The 22,754-nt window shown below is 38.9% G+C and overlaps 1 protein-coding gene across 2 annotated transcripts in view; it reads right to left on the bottom strand.

Annotated features, from left to right (window-relative positions):
- The window catches only part of MAP3K15 (mitogen-activated protein kinase kinase kinase 15), a 126,991-nt gene that overhangs the window by 56,820 nt on the left and 47,417 nt on the right, over positions 1-22,754 (bottom strand). For both annotated transcript variants that reach the window (XM_084788541.1, XM_084788540.1), the window contains exons 7-9: positions 4,912-5,082; positions 2,375-2,487; positions 1,715-1,874 (exon numbers count right to left, since the gene is read on the bottom strand). In XM_084788541.1, coding sequence (XP_084644667.1) covers positions 1,715-1,874; positions 2,375-2,487; positions 4,912-5,082 — 444 coding nt within the window. The remainder of the gene's footprint in view (positions 1-1,714; positions 1,875-2,374; positions 2,488-4,911; positions 5,083-22,754) is intronic.

Here is a 22,754-nt window from a genome sequence, read left to right as displayed (position 1 = left end):
TATTTAAGTTGTGAAGTCTATACAAATATTAAAAAAAATCCAAACTCTCAAATCTCAAATGCTTAGGGTTCCAAGTATTTCAGATAAGGATTATTCAACTTGAAATAGATTTGTATTTTAGAAAATTTAGACAACATGAATAAGATAAAACACAAAATTAAAAGTTTTATAAGGGCCTCTTTCTAAAATAAATACTATCAATATCTAGGAGGAGAATATCCATCTTTATTTATCATTATGTAAGTATGTACTAAGCATTTATTATGAGCCTATAGTCATCAGTAGGTAACCACAATTCTAATGGAGCTTCATATATTTATGGGGAAGTCTGATATTGCCCATGCTTTTTCTGTGAGTAGCATACTAAGTACACATTTTTAATCAAAACTGGAACCTAGAGAAAAAAAATGGACTTCAAAGTGTGTTCCCCAGATGATCAGTAACAGTATCTTATAATTTGAAAATGCAAATTCTCAGGCTCTCCCATAAAGCTACTGAATGAGACACTGGAGTTTGGTCATCACAACTTATATTTTTATCAACACAGATGACTTCAATGTACAGTAAAGACTGGGAACCATTAATACAGAAAAATAAAATTTGTACCTGGCCTTTCTCACTCTCTGATAAACCCTGAACATACTTCATGTCATTTAAGTAGTCTTTCCTGCATAGTTAATTGGCTGACTCATGGGTTGCCCTAAGGTTCTTGCTGTGTCACTATTTTATTTATTTACTCTATTACTAGTCTTTTAGTCCCAGTTTTTAATGGAGATGAACGTCATTTTTCTCTCTAAACTGGCTTTAAATACTCATGAGGGTGCCACAGGAAGGAGCTGGGGCTAAAATCTTGTTACATGTGTAAAGCTGCCCCAAGAGACAAAAAGGTGGGGGGGGGACCTGTGTGACAAGGCCACTGAGGTATCTCACCCTTATCACAGAACAAGGGAGTAGAGTAGAGGCCCTCTCTGGAGGGTCTCAGGGTTATATAGGAATTAGTCCTCCCTTGGAGGTAGATCACTTGGGAGGAACCAAGGAGCAGCTCCCAAGGTGGCAGGGGCAGGCAGCAGCAGGCAACATCTTCCTCAATGGGACTGCTGGCAGCTGCTGTAACCTGGGGGCTATCTCGGGTTCTCCAGGAATGGGTATAGACTTTGGGACAGCCAAGCAGTATAGCAACTGAGGAGGATGTCAACACCCTTGAAAGTCAACAGAACCTACTACATCACCTCAGAACCCACCATGGCCAGTGGACCACTGCATGCCTCCAGCTCAGGAACATCATTTTCTTGGCGTTCTTTTTCAGCTTTACTATTTGCTTTATCACAAACACATACAGATACTAACATTAAACAGCATTTTGCTCTTGAAGACACAAACTAAAAGAATTCCACATATAGATACTAACATTAAACAGCATTTTGCTCTTGAAGACATGAACTAAAAGAATTCAAGAGGACTGACAGTCTAGTCTCAGGGAGCGAGCATGTAAGGATACATTCCAGGTGAGCACATATCTGTCTCTTCTAGCCTACACATAAAAACAATCACCCCTCAGAGCTGCCATGTCTGTCTTAACTGCTTTAATGAAGAAGTCAGAAGGCAAAAGAGCAGTTGTTTCTCTACTGCATTTCACATTTTCTTTTTGAATGGGACATTTCAGAACAGGTTCAGGTTTGGAGACATGAGAATACTAGGCACATATGGGACTTACCAGACTGGAGGTTTCAGTTTGAACAACCTCTCTGCTGCCTGGACAGCCTTCCCAATATCACTTGCCAACATGCTGACGGTGAAGAACTGACCTACATCCCAGTAATTGTTCATTTTCTCCAGGCTTCCTTTTCTTCCCAATAAACTGTTCAGCCGGACACCTATGAGCATATACAGGGGGAGAGGGTCCCCCTCAGTCACAGTCATAGGGGAATGGAGTAAGGCGAAAATGGGAGGGAGGGAGGAATGGGAGGATACAAGGGATAGCATAACAATTGAGATGTAATATGAATAAATTAATAAAATATATTTAAAAGGAACTTGAATGTTGATATCATGAAAGAACTTTCTAGTCCTGCCATATTATACAAGACTTTAGGAAAAGGACAAGCAGGCATTGTATTTGGCTGCTGTCTCAGGTACACTATTGGAAAGTAACTGAAAATGTATTACTACAACATATATTTAATACATATATCAGTTCTTGCTGTGTAGGACTGGCTATCTTGAAGTCACTATGTAAAACAGGCCAGCCTCAGGGAGATCCACCTGCCTCTACCTCTGCCTCCACAGTAGGTGACAGATGTATGTCACCTAACCCAGCAAATTGCTCAACTTGTATAACTAAAGGATAAATGTCTGCAATAATAAACAGTTTTACCTATTTTCCTTAGTTCCATTGAAGTTTCAAACTGTTGTCCAGCAACTATCAGCAAAACTGCAAGGTTAATTCCCGAATAAAGAGATGACTGGAGTTCAAACCCTTTGCGATACCTATAATTACAGAATCACCAAATTTTTGTTGTATCATCTTATGTTAGAATGAAATATGTAGACAATAATACAAACTATCTTCTTATGAAAATAATTATTAGTCTAAGTTTTATAGTTCCTCTCCTAACCCTAACAAACAGGTACACAGAGCATCAATGTTTTGACAATGTAATAGCAACACAGTAACTTATATCAAGAAGTTTTTAGTTTTCCTCCTAAGGCTTATATTTTGATTCTAAAAAGCCTATGTTGACTAGATAAATAGGGAAATCATATGAAAGCATACAAAAGATTAAAAATCCACTATAATTCTCACAAATGATGATAATTAAGTTAAACTCTCAGTATATATTAGATAGTTTTTATTTTATAGAAATGGTATCCATCAATCAATCTCTATATGCCATTTGCTTGCTTGCTTACATTATCACAGCACTGAAGCACTTCTTCATATATGAAGACACTGCTTGAACCTCAGATACTAAATGGCTATCAATGCAAATGTACAGGAGGAATCTACCATATGAGGATAAAGAATGAGATAAAAAAAACTAGGAATACCATTTTATAGGAAAAGCTTTAGTTTTAACTCTCTTCATTCTTTACTAGACAGAAACTGTTTATCTATTAACAAGTATGGCTTCTATGATAAGGAAAAGCAATTAATTCAATGGAGTGGTAACACAAACACAGTTGAATACCAAGGATTTCCAAACCAGGAGTGATTTTCTTTTTATTCATGTGACAGGAGAACTTAGTGACCCACTAGCTCTTAAAGGGAAAAGTTATTTAGTTGGTTTAAAATGTGGTTTTATGAATTTTGGAGATGACACAGGTACCCCTACCACACAGACTAGAGTATAACAAGAAAGTCACTGATCCTCCACTCAACAGAAGGTTCTCTAAATCTTTCAATGTTCTAAAACTTAAAATTTCATATTTTACTAGATTTTCCTATTTTCCTGGCACAATGAAATACCAAAGCTAAGCATGGTCTAGATTCATGCCTCTATTCCCAGCACTTGAGAGGCTAAGGCAAGAGATTTGCAATGAACTCAATACCAACATCACATTTAAAGAAGAGAACAGGTAGGCAAAGAAAGGTAATGGGGGGGGTCATAGTCTAAGAGTAGATGAGCTGGAGCTCTCTATCTAAGGGTCTTGTGGTATGAGAGTAGCTGGGAATCCCAGAAGCGTGTGTGTGAGAGAGAGAGAGAGAAAGAGAGGGGGGGAGGGAGGGAGGGAGGGAGAGAATATTTCACTATTGCTTTAGTAGCCAACATTAATTATTTTAACAAAATGTGGCAGAAGTGAGTTCAAGTAAGTCCCTGAACATAAGCCCCAAAAGACCTTGGAGCTCCCACATTCACTTTTGATATCAGCTTCCAGATATGCATGGGGCCACCTTAGATTTTCTAACCTTGGTAATCCCCAAACGGATAGCAACTTTAGGAGTGAGGCCTAGGAAAGTAACTGCCTCCACACCCCACAGAATTACAAACTACAAATGGCTACAATGTGAAGCTACTAATATTCAGCACTGTTATGTGTAAGCAACAGCAAGGAAACTCTAAAAAATATTCATTGCCTAAAAGTGAGACTACTCTTGTTAAAAATACACATCATCAGTCCTTGATGAAAACTCTCCAATAATGTCCCTTCCCATTTAAGACTAAAATAATCTTTATGTCTCATTTCAATGATCTTCTTTTGCCTATTCCTCACCATCACTGAGTGTGTCCAACATGCTTCATCCCCCAACATCTTTGCCTTTGCTCTTCCCCTTATAAGGAACACTTTCTCTATGAAGCCCATTCCCTCACTACCTTCATATCTCTGCCTGCTTTCACTATCCTATTTAAAACCACAAACTAAGGACTGGAACTACAGCTCAGTGACAGAGCACTTGCCTAGCATGCACAAAGTCTTGCAAAGTCCCTAGGCCACAAATTAAGACAAAATTTCAGGCCACTCTCCCAGCCTTCCTTTTACCCTGCCCTCCCTGCTTACCACCCTCAAGCCCTTACTATCAGCTGATATCTTATAGATTTTATTTGCTTGCTGACCTTTCTAACTACCAAGGTAAGGTCCCCAAAGACAAGGATTCATGTCTGCACCTTCCATCTAAGAAAGCTCACTAGGAAAATGAACCCCAATAGTGGTGAACACAATTCTTCTGGAAGGGCAACTGGCAGGAGTATGGGAAGCCTCATTCTTGTCTCAGGAATGAGTAAATGAATGGAATAAGCATAAACAGCAGGAACTCCTATTTCTCAGGGTTTTCTCTCAGAACCGGGAATCTGAACATTCCTTGATCACATATGTTGTGATCGTTTTCACTGTCAGTCGACATGCACTAGGGGAAAGACCTGGCTACTCGGCCTACATGGTTCTGTTCTATGCAGCACTGTGTGTACTATTTACCACTCAATGGCACTGTCTCTGCTTGCATCTTCTTCACAGTCTGAATCCAGGAAGATGTCCTTGTAGATCCTCCCACATAGGCAAAACATGTCAGGAGCTGGGTGGTCACAGTTCTGCAGAACTTGGAGCATGACCTGAAGAGCCTTCTCACGGTCACCTGTGCTGTTTCTTCTGAAAGATATATTATGAGATTATAATCATCTAATTTAAGATATTTATGTATGTGCATTTGTTCTGCTCAGAGGATAAACACTCTGATTTCTTTTTTCCTTTTCAAGTGCAGCAACTACTTAAGAACTGTGCCAGAAAATCTCATACAAAAGTATAGTCAATTCCTTCCTTGATTTTATTCTTAACAAATGTATCAGGAGAAAACAGTATAAAAAAGAGACTGAAGAGCCATGTTAATCAAATGCAATGTATAAACTATGCCTGGATTCATAATCAGACACTGTAAAAAAATGTAAGGGACTGGAGAGATGGCTCAGTGCTCAAGTGTGCTTGTTGCTTTTACAGAGGACACAGATCTTGTTACAGTACCCACATCAGGTAGCTCACCATTTCCTATTACCCCAGCTCCAAGGGATTTGACACTCTCTCCTGGCCTCTGCATGTACCATGGTATGCACACATACAAGCAGGCAAAACACTCATGTACATAGATAAAAATAAATAAACCTTTTAAAAAGTAAGTAAAACAACTGAAATATGAACACTGATATTAAGGAATTAGTATTAATTTTAGCTATGATAACATATCTGTAATTATTTCATAAAAGTACCCTTAACCTTGAAGTATCTAGAGGTGAAGTGGAATGTCTTTAATTCATAATAAAGTCTAGTTTCTGAGTATAAGAAAGTGAAGGTTAAGGTAAAATAAAATTGCCTTTACAAACGTAATTATTCAAGTGAACAAAGGGTATATGGAGGTTCATTACAATGATGGTTTGCTTTGCATATCAAATTCACTATGCTAATTGATGCCAAGACACTTGGTAAAAATATGATTTCTGGGTGTGTGTGGGAGGGCTAAGATTAGCATTTGACTCAGTAGATTACTTAAAGACCTACTCCACCAATGTGAGCTAGCACCACTAACACACTGAGGCCCAAGTAACCAAAAAGGTAAAATCTCTATCTTCTTCATTCCCTCCCTCTGAGGTGAGAAATTATCTTCTCCTGCCCTCAAACACTGAGGTTCCTAGTTCTAGGTTTTCAGACTACAAGAATCACATATAGTGGCACCTCTAATTCTTAGGCCTTTGGACTCACTGAATTCTATCACTGGCTTTCCTGGGTCTCTGGCTTATAGACAGCCTATGATAGGGCTTCTCAACACTTAATAACCACATGAAAAAAATTTTAATGATAATATTTTCCAATTTCTATTCTTTCCATCTTTTTCAGACATGATCTCATTTTGTAGCCCTGGACATTCCTGGCACTCAATGCATAGTTCTGAACTTGTAGCGATTCTTCTGCCTTTACCTCTCTAGTTCTGGTATAAGTATGTGCCACCATGCCAGGCTCTTAGATTTCTGTATTTCCTATTGGTCTATGGCTATGGAGATCTTTGTCTACAATCACAGTAGTCTCCACTTTTGAAATTTTATGTAAACATATAACAGGTAGGCAAGCATCCTGAGCTAACAATTCCAATTCTAGAATTTATAATATACAATCTCCCCAGCAAGGGTTGGAAAAGACCTTTGTTATGACATTGCTTATAATAGTGAACAAATGGAGATGGTTGCAAATGTCTATTAATGAAATAAATGAACAGATAAATGTGTTGTTTAACAACCAAGTTATATAATACTACTATGAAGCCCTTAAAAAGAAACAAATACATAAGTAATATTGTAGACTAATATCCATAATGTTGTATGGAAAATGCTAGTGAAAATAAAATTCTTGTTCTTTGGGGAAAAAAACACTACTAGCATATATGTTCATGCATATAGATAGAAGCTTGGAAGAATATACCTTAAACTCTTTAGAAAACTCCTGTGATGGTTTATATAAACCAGTACATTTATGCTTTGTTAATAACTAGTCTAGTGAATCTTTTAAATATTTTGTTGGGAACATGTTACTCAGCCCAAGCTGAACTGAAACTTACTATTGTAACCCCAAGCTGGCTTCAACCTCAGGCAATCTTCCTGGCCCAACCTCCCAAATTCTGAGATTACATGTACCAGCTACTACACCAAGCTTTATTTTAGTAAATCAATAAACTACATTTCTTAATTTCTTGATACTTTAAATCAGGTTTTATGTTTTCTTTCCTAAAGATATAAACCTCAAAATCCTACTTCATCATCCAAGAAGACAGAACAGTACCTAAACTGTCTTGCTCAACTGGGGACCCACAATATAATTAAGCCCTAGAGAACATTACTACATCATCTGCATGACTATTTTCTAAATTCTTCCAAAGATGGTACATGACTAGCCTCACTGAACATGCATGAGAGAAATTTATTATGTCATACAGTGGATGCCATAGGGCATTAGGGCTTAATTCTCTTGTTGGAAATCAACCCAGATTGAGAAAGGCTATTCTAGATACTTGGCACCATTCTGGAAGCCTGTAATAGTTAAGCCTGTTTTTACATTGTCTTTAGTCTTATTTTAATATATTCAGTTTCCCTCTCTTTGTCATAAAGTATCTAAACTAACCATACTACAAAACAAGATTGCTTTTTGCATAGTCTACCATGATGTTCTTTAATTATTAGAGCTAACAGATACCAAACCAACAAAAATCAAGTACCCCAAAAAATGAAAAGCCAAGAGATTTTCAGCTTAAAAGTCACTAAAGAGCTAATCCATTTAGTAGTTACTAATCAGCTTTCAAATACGATTATCATTTTCAGATACCAAGTATCTAGAAACAAGCCTTACAGATAAAAACTCCTGTGTTAATCAGTCAGGACATGAGTTTCTGACACTAAGGGCAGTTTACAATGAAAAGAAAGTAAAGATCATAGTGGGTCTTACCCTTATTAGATATACCTAGGGGTCTTTAAAAGTTCAGGGATCCAAGCCAGATGTGGTGGAACATACCTTTAATCCAGGGAGGCAGAGTCAGGTGGATGCCTGTGAGTTGGAAGCTACCCTGGTCTACAAAATGAGTCTAGGACAGCCAGGGCTGTTACACAGAGAAATATTTTCTCAAAAAACCAACCCCCCCAAAAAAGTTCAGGGATCCAGGATGCACCTCAGATCAATTAAATGTGAATCTCCAGAGATAAGTTTTGGAAACCCATACCTTTTATCCTGCATATTCTGATTCAGTGTGTCTGTATTACTGCTAAGTCTATGAGTCTATGGAACAATTCTCAAGTCTGATTATTTGATCTAGACATGCATTTGACTTACTGTGCATTTGATCTGTGAGTGCACCTAACAACTGTGGCTTCTTTTTCATTTATGTAATTAGCAGGACATTGCATTTACCTGATTTTCTTTTTTTTTATTCTTTTTTTAAATTAATTTATTCTTGTTACATCTCAATGGTTATCCCATCTCTTGTATCCTCCCATTCTTCCCTCCCTCCCATTTCCCCTTATTCCCCTCCCCTATGACTGTTCTTGAGGGGGATTACCTCCCCCTGTATATGCTCATAGCATATCAAGTCTCTTCTGGGTAACCTGCTATCCTTCGTCTGAGTGCCACCAGGTCTCCCCCTCCAGGGGACATGGTCAAATGTGAGGCACCAGAGTACGTGAGAAAGTCATATCCCACTCTCCACTCAACTGTGGAGACTGTTCTGACCATTGGCTAGATCTGGGTAGGGGTTTAAAGTTTACCGCCTGTATTGTCCTTGGATGGTGCTTTAGTTTGAGCAGGACCCCTGACCTGGGCACAAATCTGCCTACCATAATGTTCTACTTGTAGGCTTCTAGGACCCTCTGGATCCTTCTACTTTGCTATTCTCTCATGCTTCTCTCATCCAGAGTCTCAATGGGATGTCCTCCCCTCTGTCCCAGTTTCCTGGTAAGTGAAGGCTTTCATGGGACATGCCCCTTGGGCTAGTATGCAGATATAAGTGAGTATATGCCATTTGAGTCTTTCTGCTTCTGGCTTAACTCACTCATTATGATCATTTCTAGCTCAATCTATTTGTCCACAAATTTCGGGAATTCCTTGTTTTTAATAGCTGAGTAGTATTCCATAGTGTATATGTACCACAGTTTCTTTATCCATTCTTCTACTGAGGGACACTTAGGCTGTTTCCATGATCTGGCTATTATGAATAAGGCTGCTATGAACATGGTTGAGCAAATTTTCTTGTTGTGTGCTGGAGCATCTTCTGGATATATTCCAAGGAGTGGAATAGCTGGGTCTTGAGGAAGCCCTATTCCCAGTTTTCTGAGCTAGCACCAGATAGATTTCCAAAGTGGCTGTACTAGTTTGCATTCCCACCAGCAATGAAGGAGTGTTCCTCTCTCACCACATCCTTGCCAGCATGTGGTGTCACTTAAATTTTTGATTTTAGCCATTCTGATGGGTGTAAGATAGAATCTCAGAGTTGTTTTAATTTACATTTCCCTGATGACTAAGGAGGTTGAGCATTTCTTTAAGTGTTTCTCAGCCCTTTGATATTCCTGTGTTGAGAATTCTCTGTTTAGCTCTGTGCCCCATTTCTCTATTGGGTTATTTGGTTTGGTGGTGTTTAATTTCTTGAGTTCTTTATATATTTTGGATATTAGACCTTTGTCAGTTGTAGGGTTGGTGAAGATCTTTTCCCAGTCTGTAGGGTGTCGCTTTGTTCTCTTGACAGTGTCTCCTGCCTTACAGAAGCTTTTCAGCCTCATGAGGTCCCATTTATTAATTGTTGACCTTAAGGCCTAGGCTGTTGGTGTTCTGTTCAGGAAGTTGTCTCCTGTGCCAATATGTTCCAGGCTCTTCCCTACTTTTTCTTCTAACTGACTTAATGTCTCTGGTTTTATGTTGAGGTCTTTAATCCACTTGGATTTGAGTTTTGTGCAAGGTGACAAATATGGGTCCAGTTGCATTTTTTTTTTACACATAGACATCCAATTAGACCAGCACCATTTGTTGAAGATGCTATCCTTTTTCCATTGAATGGATTTGGCTTCTTTGTCAAAAATCAAGTGACCATATGTGTGTGGGTTCATATCTGGGTCTTCGATTCAATTCCACTGATCAACCAGCCTGTTGCTGTGCCAGTACCATGCTGTTTTAATTACTATTGCTTTATAGTACAGTTTGATATCAGGTATGGAGATTCCTCCAGAGCACCTTTTATTGTACAAGATTGTTTTAGCTAATCTGGGTTTTTTGTTTTTCCATATGAAGTTCAGAATTGAACTTTGAATGTCTTTAAAAAATTGTGTAGGTGTTTTGATAGGGATTGCATTGAATCTGTAGATTGCTTTTGGTAGGATGGCCATTTTTACTATGTTAATTCTCCTGATCCATGAGCAAGGAAGATCATTCTATCTTCTCATGTCATCTTCAATCTCTTTCTTCAGAGTTTTGAAATTTTTTTCCAAACAAGTCCTTCACTTGCTTAGTTAGAGTAACTCCTAAATATTTTATATTGCTTGTGGCTAATGTGAAGGGTGTGGTTTTCCTAATTTCTTCCTCTGCAAGCTTGTGATTTGTGTATAGGAAGGCTACAGACTTTTTTGAGTTAATTTTGTATCCAGCCAATTTGCTGAAGGTGTTTATCAGCTGTAGGAGTTCTCTGGTGGAATTTTGAGGGTCACTTATGTACACTATCATATCATCTGCAAAAAGGGATAATTTGACTTTCTCCTTTCCCATTTGGATACCCTTGATCTCCTTTTGTTGTCTTATTGCTCTGGCTAGAACTTCGAGTACTATATTGAAGAGATATGGAGAGAGTGGGCAGCCTTGCCTTGTTCCTGATTTTAGAGGAATTTCCTTGAGTATCTCACTATTTACTTTGATTTTGTCTATTGGCTTGCTGTATATAGCCTTTATTATGTTGAGGAAAGTGCCTTGCATCCCCGATCTCTCTAAAACTTTAAACATGAATGGGTGTTGGATTTTATCAAATGCTTTCTCTGCATCTAAAGAGATGATCATGTGGTTTTTTTTATTTTCAGTTTGTTTATATGGTGGATTACATTGATGGATTTCTGTATATTAAACCATCCCTGCTTGCCTGGAATGAAGCCTACTTGGTCATGATGAATGATATCTTTGATGTGTTCTTGTATTCGTTTTGCAAGTATTTTATTTAGTATTTTTGCATCGATGTTCATAAGAGAAATTGATCTGAAATTCTCTTTCTTTGTTGAGTCTTTGTGAGGTTTAGGTATCAATGTGACTATGGCCTCATAGAATGAATTTGGTAATATTCCGTCCATTTCTATCTTTTGGAGTAGCTTGAAGAGTATTGGTATTAGCTCGCCCTTGAAGGTCTGGTAGAATTCTGCACTGAAACCATCTGGCCCTGGGCTTTTTTTGGTTGGGAGACTATCAATGATTGCTTCTATTTCTGTAGGGGAAATGGGACTATTTAGCTTGTTTATCTGTTCTTCACTCAGCTTTGGCAAGTGAAATTGATCAAGAAAATCGTCCATTTCCCTTAGATTTTCAAATTTTGTGGCATATATGCCTTCAAAGTAGGATCTTATGATTCTTTGTATTTCTTCAGTGTCTGTTGTTATGTCTCCCTTTTCATTTCTGATTTTCTTGATTTCAATACTGTCCCTCTGCCTTTTAGTTAGTTTGGCTAATGGTTTGTCTATCTTGTTGATTTTTTCAAAGAACCAGCTCTTGGTTTTGTTGATTCTTTGGACTGTTTTCTTAGTTTCTAATTTGTTAATTTCACCTCTGAGTTTGATTATTTCCAGACGTCTACTCCTTTTGGGTGTTTCTGCTTCTTTTTTTTTTCTAGGGCTTCCAGTTGTGTCGTTAAGATGCTTATGTGCGATGTTTCCAATTTCTTTTTAAAGGCACTTAGTCCTATGAATTTTCCTCTTAGCACTGCTTTCAATGTATCCCACAAATTTTGGTACGTTGTTCCTTCATTTTCATTGAATTTCAGAAACTCCTTGATTTCTTTCTTTATTTTTTCCCTGACCCAGGTGTCATTTAGTAGAGAGTTGTTTAGTTTCCATGTACGTGTAGGCTTTTTGTTATTTCTGTTGTTGTTGAATTGCAGCCTAAGAGCATGGTGATCTGATAGGATACAAGGTATTATTTCAATCCTCTTGTATCTGGAGAAGGCTCCATGGGGTGCTGAGAAGAAGGTCTGATTTTCTTTTTACCATAGCTTGACTCCTACCTCTCTCTCATCTTTTAACAATGGATTTATCTCCAGAAACAAACCTTTGGCCTTTCTCTTCAGTATCAAATATAGTAGATCTCATGATACAATCTACTTATAAGTTTTCAAACCATTTTAACAACCATCAAATTTCTATTTCTGGCTCAAATCTTTCCCCTAAACTCCAAATTTATATTTCTACTTGCCACACGAGCATGTCCTTTGCATGTCTAACACCTCAAATTCAAAATATCTAAAATCATTTGATCATACTATCATACATGTCCTTCTCTATCTTGCTTAATGACTAGACCATTCTTCTTGTTATTTAGGCTAAAAAAATGTTAGTTATGCTTGATATCCTCTAATACTATTTACTCAACAAGCAGATGCCACTGTTTTTTATTTCAAACCATATCTGAAATTAGTCCACTCCTCATGACTTCCAGTTACCTCCACAGCCCAAGCCACTGTCATTCCCCACCTTCTCCCTTACTCCTCTACAATCTATTCTTAACACAGAAGTCATCGAAACTGTAACAATTTTATGCCAGGTAACAGCTCTAATCTAACCTCTCCTGGGGCAAGTTGGGTATAGTGATTATGACTAAAATCCCAACACTTTGGAGGCTAAAGGAGGAATAGTATTATATATCTGGAGCCTGGGGTACACAGTGAGACTTTGTCGTCAACAATGACGACGACGACAACAACAACAACAACAGGGACTCTTAGCTTCGATGAAGTATCATTTTCTAAAATCTCTTCAATACTTTCCAAGATCTTGTAGCTAGTTTTTTCTCCAATCTCATTTCTTACCATCTAACATTCACTATCATCTATACTGCTCCAACTGTGCATGCCTTCTTATGGTTCTCTGTGCTGGTCTCTCTACCTATAACCTTTCTCCCCATGTATTTACATGACGTGACCCCTGATTACTTTCTGACTTTACTCCATATCACTTCCTAACGAGTAAAGTGTTCTCTGATGAGACAACTATCCTTTCTAGAACATTGTCTTGCAGCTACTAGAAACATAATGAAAGACTTTTAGGATGCACAAGCATGCGAACAGTCCTGTGGTGGGAAGTCACGATGAGGTCAATTCCAGAACTATGACAATTTCCACACTTGCTTCTCTGGTCTAAGTAGATGACTGAAGAAACAAGCCTTTGATAGTAAAGACAAGGAGTAAGTCAGCTATTTTTTAGGGGAAAAACATAGTAGATGACAGGAGAAAATGCAATCTAGAACCATCCCTAAGCAAAACAAAATCACCCATCCTAACAATTCTCTTGCTCCATCCCCACCCTCTGATTTTAGTCTAGAAAGCAACACTGAAAGAGAAACTCAGAAATGAAAAGCTATCACATGCATTAATCACAGCACTTGGATTCAAGGCCCTACAAGATCTGAATCCAAAGATATCAGAAACAATAGTCTCTGGCCCTTCCTGCACAAATATTGACAAGACAGAAAGGGTAGCAGAGGAACAGGAAGTGGGGGGTTGGGCTAATCAGAGTTGAAGTGAATCCAATTAAAAATGCAATTCACTTTCAATCCAGTTATTCTCGAGAACCATAAAAAAAGCCATAAATGCTAATCACCAGGCCTAGGCAAAGTCTCTACTACTCACAGTAACTAACAAAATAAAACCATATTTTAGACTCAGGTCTTTTAGGTATAATGTGTGGGGAATATAGTAAAATTGTGAGATATGTAGAGAATTTGAAAAATATAATCCAGTAACTGAGATACAACATAACCAACTGGACTGACCAGAGATGATTTTACTCAAAGTAACAAGAACTTGGGAAGGGTGCGTGTACCTCTATTCTAGATCTCTCCAGGTAAAGGGTGGCAGAAGCTTCCTACAGCTGCTACTTTCTAGGGTGCCTCTTGATTTTCTGATTTCCTCCTCAACTCTTTCATTGCCTGTGCAGCCAATTTCCTGTGTTCAGTTTCTTCTACTTTAAATACATACGGTGTTTCTGTTTCCTGATTGGGCTCTGATACACATCTGCCACAGGAAAGCAAGTGCCCTCCCCTGGCCAGATGCCTTATATTTGCAGATGAGAAGGGAACAATTAGAGACAACCTGTGTTCTCATGCTAACAACCACCACAGCCAAAGAAACACAACCCAAAATAGTTGTTTCCTATTCTACAAGTAGGTCCAAGTTATATCGCTCCCAGCCTTCAGGGGGGTCACAAAGAAATATATGACGGCTCTGTAGTGACTAGAAGACCGTGCAACAGAGTTGAACATTTTGCACACTAGCTCTCCAACTTGCACAAAGACAGCTGGATCTGAAGCACATTCCTGTCTTGATCCTGTCCTGTAACATTATTAACAGAGATCTTCACAATGGATCTAGTTACATTTCCACTCCTTATAGCAGGCTCATTGCTGCTTATTTCCCCTTTTGCCTGATCACCCAGACTCCATTTCCCAGCTTCTCTTGCATTTAGGTAGGATTTAATTTTGATGAATGAACATATTAAGTAAGGAGTAACAAACATCAATTCCTCACCAGGCTCATACAAGACTCCATATAATGACTGATGAGTAAAAAAGAACCAAAATACCCACCGACAGATGAAATTATAAATAAAATATTGTCTATGGAATGCTTAGCAACAAAATTAAGTACTGACACATTCTACAACATGAATGTTCAAAATACTATGCCACATGACAAAAGCCACACACAAAACAACACATATTTTAGCATTCTATTTATAGGGAATGGTCAAGACAGGCAAAGCCATAGTCAGGGGGGAAAAAAACGGTGAGGGAATTAGAAGTAATTATGAATGGGTTGCCAGAACAGATTAATAGTGAATAGGGAGGAAGCCTGGAGGAAAAAAGAAAGTGAAGGGACTGGTAATGGATAGACTTATTCAGGGTTAATGATGCAAATGCTCTAAAATTAACTGTGGTTGTGATCGTACAACTCTGTGAATATGCTAAAATTCACTGACTTGGCTACTTTAAATGGGTGAATTGCATGGTATGTATGAGCTGAAACAAAACACACAGCTCTCCCCTTGCAATTTACTATGTTCTTCATTTTGTTTTATCACGTGGCCAAAAGGAGATCTGACAGTCTATAAAAGGATAGAGCCTTGAGATGGATAGAGACTAGGTTCTTCAGACTAATAGCCTGAAGAAGGACTGTCCAACCAGAATACATCTATACTTGCATGGTGTAAGAGGGAAGAGAAATTTTCATCACTTTAAGCCACTGACTCTGTGGGTTGTTTCTTTGTTTTTCAAGACAGGGTTTCTCTGTGTATCCTTGGCTTTCCTGGACTCCCTTTGTAGACCAGGCTGGCCTCGAATTCACAGCGATCCACCTGCTTCTGCCTCCTGAGTGCTGGGACTAAAGGCGTGAGCCACCATGCATGGCTGTAGGCTGTTTCTTATAGCACTTACCCTGGTAAGTACAAAAGTCAACAATACTAAGGAGGCAGGTGTTTACCCAGTCAAGAGGATAAACTCCCCTCTGAGTCTATCAAATTGTCCTTTTTGAAAACACTTGGGGTCCCTGAGTAGGAAGACTTCCATCAACACTGACACTGATCTAAGCTAGGCAAACCTCCCCTCTTCCACATCCCCTGTTTTGGGTCCTAATTCAAGGGATAAATTATGTGTGGAGGTTTGGATGAAAAATGTCCCCCATGGGCTCTGAAGACCTAGTCCCCTCTTGGTGGTACTATTTGGAACCTACAGGAGCCTTGCTGTTAGGAAGCATGCCACTGGGGGCAGGCTTTGAGAGTTTAGTCTCCTCTCATTTGAAGTTCACTCTCTCTGCTTCTTTCACATGGATGGGATTTGGATCTCTCAGCTTTCTACCGCCAGGCCTGCCACTTGCTTCCATGTTTCCCCCACCATCATGGACTCTCCCTCTGGAACTGTAAGCCAAAAGAAACCATTTCTTTTACAAGTCCCATTTGGTCATGTTGTTTATCATAGCAGCAAAAGTAAATAATATATTATGTAGATGGTGGTATTACCAGTAATCTTTAAATATTTTTCTCTATATAATGAATATAACAGAAATGTTTCATGCATATAGTAAATAAGGATGACATGAAAAATTTGACTTTTACTGCCAAACCCTGAAAATAACTATAGCATTCCCCATTCATTATATATGGATCTTTTCCAACTCTATACTTCAGTCAACCATGTGGCCATTAGTTAATTTACTCTATTCAATGAGTATGTATTGAACACTTGCATATGGGTGGCACAGTGATCTTAGGCACTGGGTATACAACAGCCCAGTATATACTATAGCATGGTCCCTCTTCAGATTTAGAGTCTAGCGGGAGAGATGATATGTATTAGACAAATACGCATAGGGATCTATTTCTTTCAGATTTAGTAGCAGCCTCTCAGAAAGGGATGTTTAAACTAGATATCAAAGGATGTCCCCAGTCAGTCAAGTAAGACATGAGAGAGAGAGAACATTCTCAGCAGAGGCATAGCATGTAGAAGCATCCGTAGGTATCAATAACCTGTTGATCCTCACATGGAAGACCAGCTAGAGAGAGGTGAGCCAGAGGTAGAACCAGACTACATGGAGGTACATTTAGTACTCTTCTGAAAAGTTTCTGAAAAGATCAGCCTAACCAAGAGACACCTATCCAGAGGAACTCAGAAGTTTTTGTTCAAATTTCACATTTTATTCTATATGGCTTTTCAAAGCTTAGCTCCTTCCAAGATGTGTTTCCCTAAATACCCAAGGGGCAGCTAGTTCAGTGTAGGCATGAACCACCCATTTGGCATTCCTTACATCTCCACAAATACAAGAAAGTTACATATGGGCAGTTGGATCTTTCATGTTTTCAAATTCATTTTTTGTGAATTCTGGCTATTCAGTTAAAAATCCCATAAAAGGCTTACTGCTAGGAACTCACAACTTACTTTCATCAGATTTTCTAGGCAACTCTTCCTTTTTTTTTCAAGACAGGGTTTCCCTGTGTAGCCTTGGCTGTCCTAGAGTTGCTTTGTAGACCATGCTGGCCTTGAACTCACAACAATCTGCCTGCCTCTGCCTCCCAAGTGCTGGGATTAAAGGCATGCACCACCATGCCCAGTGGCAACTCTTCTTAAAAGCACAAAATGGCATTATTTCTAAAGTAAAATATGGTAGCCATTTTATCAAGGGTGCCACACGAGACCTAATTTAATTCTTTGGTAAGAGTGACTAACAAGTAATTTAAATTTTTTTAAGTTTTTGGGTTTGAGAGATAATTCAGCGTTCTGTTCTTCCAGAGCACCTGGGTTCAATTCGCAGCACCCACAGGCTGACTTACAATCACCAATAACATCAGTTCCAGGTGATTCAATGCTCTGTTCTGACCTATATATGAATCAGGCATTCATAAGGTACACAGACATACACGTAGGCAAAACATCCATTCACATAAAATAAATTATTTTAAAAGACTCATTAAAATATAAAAATTTAACAACTTTTGACAGTTGCATATAATATATATTTATATATTACACATGCCTACATAATACAATGAATTGATTCATACTCATTCCCATGACCCTCTACCATCACTCCTTTCTTTCCCTCTGAATCCTTAGTTTTCCACTGATGTTTTACTAAATAGCACACTGTCAAACTGCCTTCAAATATTTATGTTTAATATATATTGTTTAGTGCTACTCTCAAATCTTTATCAGACAAGCTTATTTCAAAGGGTAGTGGTTAGTGGAGAGAACTGCAACTGTCCAAAGTGTTTGAGAATAAGTGATTTTAAGTACTTAGCCATAGATGGATGGCTATATCAAACTTCACCCAAGGGAGCATCTCAGAAGAGCAGGGTGGAAAGAATTTAAGAGATGGAAGGGGTGCTGTGAAGTGCTGTCCTTTGGACATGACATGGCTATTATATACATGAACTCACAGCAGCTGTGGTTACCAGAATAAGTCCTGCAGAAGATCAAGCCAGATACAAATTTCAACATGATGTGTTGGAGGGCTGGGGGCTATTGGCAGATTACATCCCTTGGTGAATGAAAAGTCACTTTTGGGGAGTAGGGTGGTCACTGAAAGATAGCCTATGCCTCAGTGAATAATCACACACCCATGCACATATGGACAACACAAACTGGACTAAGTATCAAAAAGAAGATTAATCAAAAAGGAGGATATAAATTTCAGAAGCATGTGTTTAGGAGGAACTTTCAGAGAGGAGTAGGGGATGGATATGACCAAAATATATTCTATCCAGGCATGGAAATTCTAAAGAATAAATTTAAAATATTAATTTAAAAAGTAATTTGCCCATTGTAGAAGGCCCTTTGATAGTATTTCATTTGGATCAATGACAGAGCCAACAATCTCCATCTGTTCATAAACAAGTGAAATTGGGGTGGTTTTCTCATTTTAGTGATTCTCCCAAGTTGCTCTTAGGAGAAACTCCGTGTATGTGTGCATAATCCAGAGATGTACCACTAAAAGCTTTCTGGGTACTCATTTATCAGAGAGTCAAACAAACATTTTTTTGAGATGGGGTTTTTCTATGTTGCTTAGGCAGTCTCAAGCTCCTAGGCTCAAAAGTTCCACTTGCCTCAGCATTTTAGTAGCTGGGACAACAGGTCTGTGACAATTCACCCAGGTTAAAGCCACTTTTGAAAAGATAAATGTTACATCCTAGCAAATAAAAAATCATCACTTGAGAGAGGGGGGAACAAGTAGGGAGAACTGAAAGGGTAAGAGGGAGGCTGATATGTGGAAATGATGTAAATACCATACTTATATAAGAAATTCTCAAAAATAAAAATAAATTTAAAAAAAGAACACAGATAGACAATACTTTTTACTTTTAATGTTAAATTTTAACTTTTAGAGTTAAAAATTATCTTAGAAATGTAAGATATCAGCTATCATATTAAAATTTATTAGTTTAGCCAATATTATATACAGAGCAGCTAATATTGAATGTTCATTGGTATTGTATCTCCTGTAATTCTCATCATGCAAAGGAAAACTGTCAGAGATATTTGAGCACCATTAATCTATCATTTTACATATACTAAAGCCTTAATGATATTTGGTATTTCCATACTAAGACTACTCCTGAAAACTAAATTCATAGCCATTAGTCTGATAATGATCTACAATGTATATTATCCAGAGGCATCCTAGCCAATGAAGTTTTTATGCTCTGTTACTTCAGTCACCCTAAGTATTACAGAAATGAAATAATTGTTTAAGAAAAAAAGTCTTGGAGATCCAAGATGGCTGCACCCAACACACATGATGTCCGAGACCACAGTAACTACAGAGTGAGCTAGAAGCCATGCTTCATACTCCAAAACACCAGCATCTGTGTTTCTCAGGTGAAAAGAGAGGCCACAGGTACCAGGAATGAGCTCTGACCACTTGACTCCCGGAATCCATGGAAACAGTCTCAGCTTCTGGTTCATGGCTCTACCTGTCTCCCTTGAGGAACACATAGGATCTCACTCTAAGATGGTGGTGCACAGCAGCTTGAGCTCAGAGACCACAAAGTGAAATGGACAGTGGCAGGGATGCTGACTCTGGAAGTTCCCTGAGAGATAGGAGGGCTTCTGCGTCCTGCCAGTCCTCAGGATCACACAGGCTAGATAACCCCACTCCAATCCCCTGCCTGTGGATCTAACTGGGATAACAGCCACCTGAGGAGAATGGCGGGCTATAGAACATTTCACCCCAAAACAAAAGAATATATATTCTTCTCAGAACTTCATGGAACCTTCTCCAAAAATTGACCATATACTTGGTCACAAAGCAAGCTTCAACACATATACGAAAACTGAAATAATACCTTGTATCTTATCAGATCATCATGGATTAAAACTGGACTTCAACAACAGAAACAAGAGAAAACCTATAAACTCTTGGAAACTGAACGACTCTCTACTCAATAACAACTGTGTCAGTGAAGAAATAAATAAAGAAATTAAAGACTTTCTAGAAATCAATGAAAATGAATGCACATCATACAAAACTTATGGGACACAATGAAAGCAGTGCTAAGGGGAAAGTTCACAGCACTAAAAGCTCTCATAAAGAACTTGGAGAATTCTCATACTTGCAATTTAAAATCACAACTAAAAGCTCTAAAACAAAAGGAAGCAAACACACTCAAGAGTAGTAGATGGCAAGAAATAATCAAACTCAGGGCTGAAATCAGTAATTTAGAATCAAAGAGAACAATACAAAGAATCAATGAAACCAATAGCTGGTTCTTTGAGAAAATCAACAAGATAGACAAACCCTTAGCCAAACTAAGTAAAAGACAGAGAGACATTATCCAAATCAACAAAACAAAAAATGAAAAGGGGGACATAACAACAGACACTGAGGAAATACTAAGAATCATTAGGTCTTACTTCAAAAGCCTGTATTCCACAAAATTGAAAAAACTTAAGGAAATGGATGACTTTCGTGATAGATTTAAGTTACCAAAGTTAAATCAAAATCAGGCAAACAGTTTAAACAGTCCTATGAGCCCCAAGGAAATAGAAGCAGTAATCAAAAGTCTCCCCCCCTTAAAAAAAACCAGGGCAGCTTTATTCATAACATCCCAGGAACTGGAAACAATCTAGATGTTCTTCAACTGAAGAGTGGATAAAGAAAATACGGTGCATGGAAAACTACTCAGGTAATAAAAATAAGGAAATCATAAAAATTTCAGGCAAATACAAGGATCATCCTGAGCAAGGTAACCTACACTCAGAAAGACACACATGGGATATACTCACTTATTAGAAGATATCAGCCATATATTACAGGATATCATACAATTCACAGATCCAAAGAAGCTAAGTAACAAGGAAGGCCTAAGGCGGGACACCTTGAATCTCACTCAGGTGGGGAAATAGACAGTGGAGGTGGAAGTAAAGAAGGAACTAGATAGGAGCGAGTGTCGAGTATCAGGAGGGAAATGAAAGGGCAGGGAGATCAGATATGGGGAGATTGGGGGAGAAGAGGTTAGAGGTCTTGGAGAGAAAAGGGAAACTGAGCAGGCATGGTAGTGCACGCCTTTAATCTCAGTACTCAGGAGGCAGAGGCAGGCAGATCCTTGTAAATTCAAGGTCAGCCTGGTGTACAAAGTGAGTCCAGGACAGCCAGAGCTACACAGAGAAACCCTGTCTCACCCCCCCCCCCCGGCAAAAGGGAAACTGAAGGTGGGGACATCACTGAGACAAGCTGGAGACCTTTGACAGGTTAAGCTACAGGGAGGATATGAGGGGGATGTCTTTAGCTGAGCCTCCCAGCAGTAAGGACAAGCTGAGGAGGCTACCTTCTAGCCATGCAGGACAGAGTAGTGGTGGGAGGGGAACACCAATCTACCTACAAAACCTTTGACCTAAAATTTACCCTGCCTAGAAGGTATGCAGAGATAAAGATAAAACAGATATCGAGGGAATGACCAACTAATGACTGGCCCAACTTGACACCCACCCCATGGGAGAAAGCCAACTCCTGACAACCATTAATGATATTCTGTTATATTTATATATTGGAGCCTAACTTAACAGTCCTCTGAGGAGCCCCACCCAGCAGCTGATTATTCAGATGCTGAGACTCACAGTCAAGCCATTAGGCGGAGCTTGGGAGTCCTGTAAGAGTGAGGAGGAAGGATAGAAGGACTCATAGGGGACAAGGATCCCAGAAGACCAGCAGAGTCAACCAACCTAGACCCTAGACCCATGAGGGCTTACAGAGATGGAAGCACCAACCAAAGAGCTTGCATGGACTGAACCTAGGTCCCCTACACATATGTAACCAATGGAAAGTTTGATCTTCATGTGGATCCCCCCAGTAATTTGAGTGGATGCTGTCTGACATGGATTCTGTTACCTCCTTTTGACACTTCACTCTAATGGGGTTGCCTTGCCTGGCCTCAGTGAATAAAAAGAAGCTCAGTTCTTATGGAACTTGATGTGCTGGAGTGGGTTGGTCGGGGGTGGGGGTGGGCTCCCATTTTCTGAGGATAAGGGAAGGGGATAGGGCGAAGAGGGCAGAAGAAAGGGACTGGGAGGAGGAGAGAGGGGGCTACAATAAGGATGTAAAGTGAATATATAAGTTTTTTAAAAAGAAAGAAAAATCCTCAATAGAGTGCAACATCAAAAATTCTTGTAATAGACCTCATTCATGTAAACATTTCAGATGTTTCTGGTTTGTTCTGCAGAGCAGAATAAGACACTATAATAACCTAAAATGAAATAACTCATATAATTCTGTGAAAAACAATGTAGGAAGAAGTGTATTTTAAAAACACTGATGAAAATAGGCACCAATGATATAAAATCAATTCTAGTAGAGGTAACAGACACACAAAGTCCTGTCCTTATCCTACCAGCACTCATTCCCAAACAGATTTGACAAAGCCTACTATCTGCTGTTACTATGGACTTCCAGAATAGTCTGCAACCAATGATGGGTGGAATTTGGTAGGTAAGCTGCCAGTTTCCCCTCCTTTAGGCAACATAACAATGTGGTTTGTTCTAATTAGAATAGAGGTGCTGGGTTAAATTCCTAGCACCCA

The sequence above is a fragment of the Acomys minous genome, assembly GCF_964271855.1.
Source record: "Acomys minous genome assembly, chromosome: 7".
NCBI lineage: Eukaryota > Metazoa > Chordata > Mammalia > Rodentia > Muridae > Acomys > Acomys minous.
This window is presented reverse-complemented; position numbering and strand designations above follow the sequence as displayed.